The sequence below is a fragment of the Wasmannia auropunctata genome, unplaced genomic scaffold, assembly GCF_000956235.1.
Source record: "Wasmannia auropunctata unplaced genomic scaffold, wasmannia.A_1.0 LD275183.1, whole genome shotgun sequence".
In the NCBI taxonomy this organism is placed as follows: Eukaryota; Metazoa; Arthropoda; class Insecta; order Hymenoptera; family Formicidae; genus Wasmannia; species Wasmannia auropunctata.
The window spans coordinates 1-957 of record NW_012087707.1 but is presented as its reverse complement, the minus strand read 5'-3'; the positions used below and the strand labels follow the sequence as shown (position 1 = coordinate 957).

The 957-nt window shown below is 42.1% G+C and overlaps 1 protein-coding gene across 1 annotated transcript; it reads left to right on the top strand.

Moving 5' to 3' along the window:
- Positions 1–149: 149 nt before the first annotated feature.
- LOC105461911 (toll-interacting protein B-like) lies at positions 150–896 on the top strand (the record flags this gene model as incomplete). Its single annotated transcript, XM_011708424.1, has 3 exons — positions 150–335; positions 418–551; positions 629–896. Coding segments are annotated over 3 exons (573 nt in total), but the record flags the coding sequence as incomplete, so codon positions are not given.
- Between the last annotated feature and the right edge of the window lie 61 nt (positions 897–957).

The following is a 957-nucleotide window of genomic DNA, read 5'->3' as shown; positions in this document are numbered from 1 at the left end:
TGTGCGTGCGTGTGTGTATGCGTATGTGTAATTATTATTTTGTGATAACGATGAAGATAGAAGAAGACATACCGATTTATATATATATATATATATATATATATGTTATATTTATGGTTGTCAAATCTTAGCCGATTATTAAATCTTAATCTGATGTATTCAAGGCTTTTGTGGGACCACTGCCGGACAGCTTTCTGAGAATAGAGGAGCGCAACGCGCAGTTGCAGCAGGAGGCGGCGGATCAGCAAGCTGCTCTGGCCTTGCAGCAGCAGATGCAGAATATGCCGGTGGCTCACGATCCACGGATGGGTAGACTTAGTATAACAATTTCTCAGGTAACTGCCCTCTCTTGTACTTGCTTGACGTAATCAAGTCGAATGAGCCAACAATGCGACTGCAAGAGACCGCCTTTTCCAGGCCAAATTAGTGAAAAATTATGGAATGACAAGGATGGATCCTTACGCGAGGATACGAGTGGGACACTCGGTGTTCGAGACGCATACAGACTCAAACGGTGGGAAGAATCCACATTGGAACAAAGTAATCCAGTGGTAAGAGCACACTTTGTTCAGACGCGTGCGTACATACGTGTGCCATATGCGCTACAACTTATGTTTTATTATTGCAGCAATCTTCCACCGGGAGTCACCCAGATATATGTAGAAATTTACGACGAGTGTTCCTTCGTGATGGACGAGCTGATCGCGTGGGGTCACATAGATATTCCACCGCAGGTCATTCAGAAGGGAGAGACGCACGAGGACTGGTACATGCTCAGTGGGAAGCAAGGCGATAATCAGGAGGGCATGATCAATTTAGTTTTCAGTTACACGGTAAAAATAATTACACTGTTTTCTTATGATACATATTTGTATCACTAATTTACAATATTTGTAATGTCCGAGAGAACTATTAAATTATAAACTATGAACTGTAGATAGTCATTGAAATTCAAAG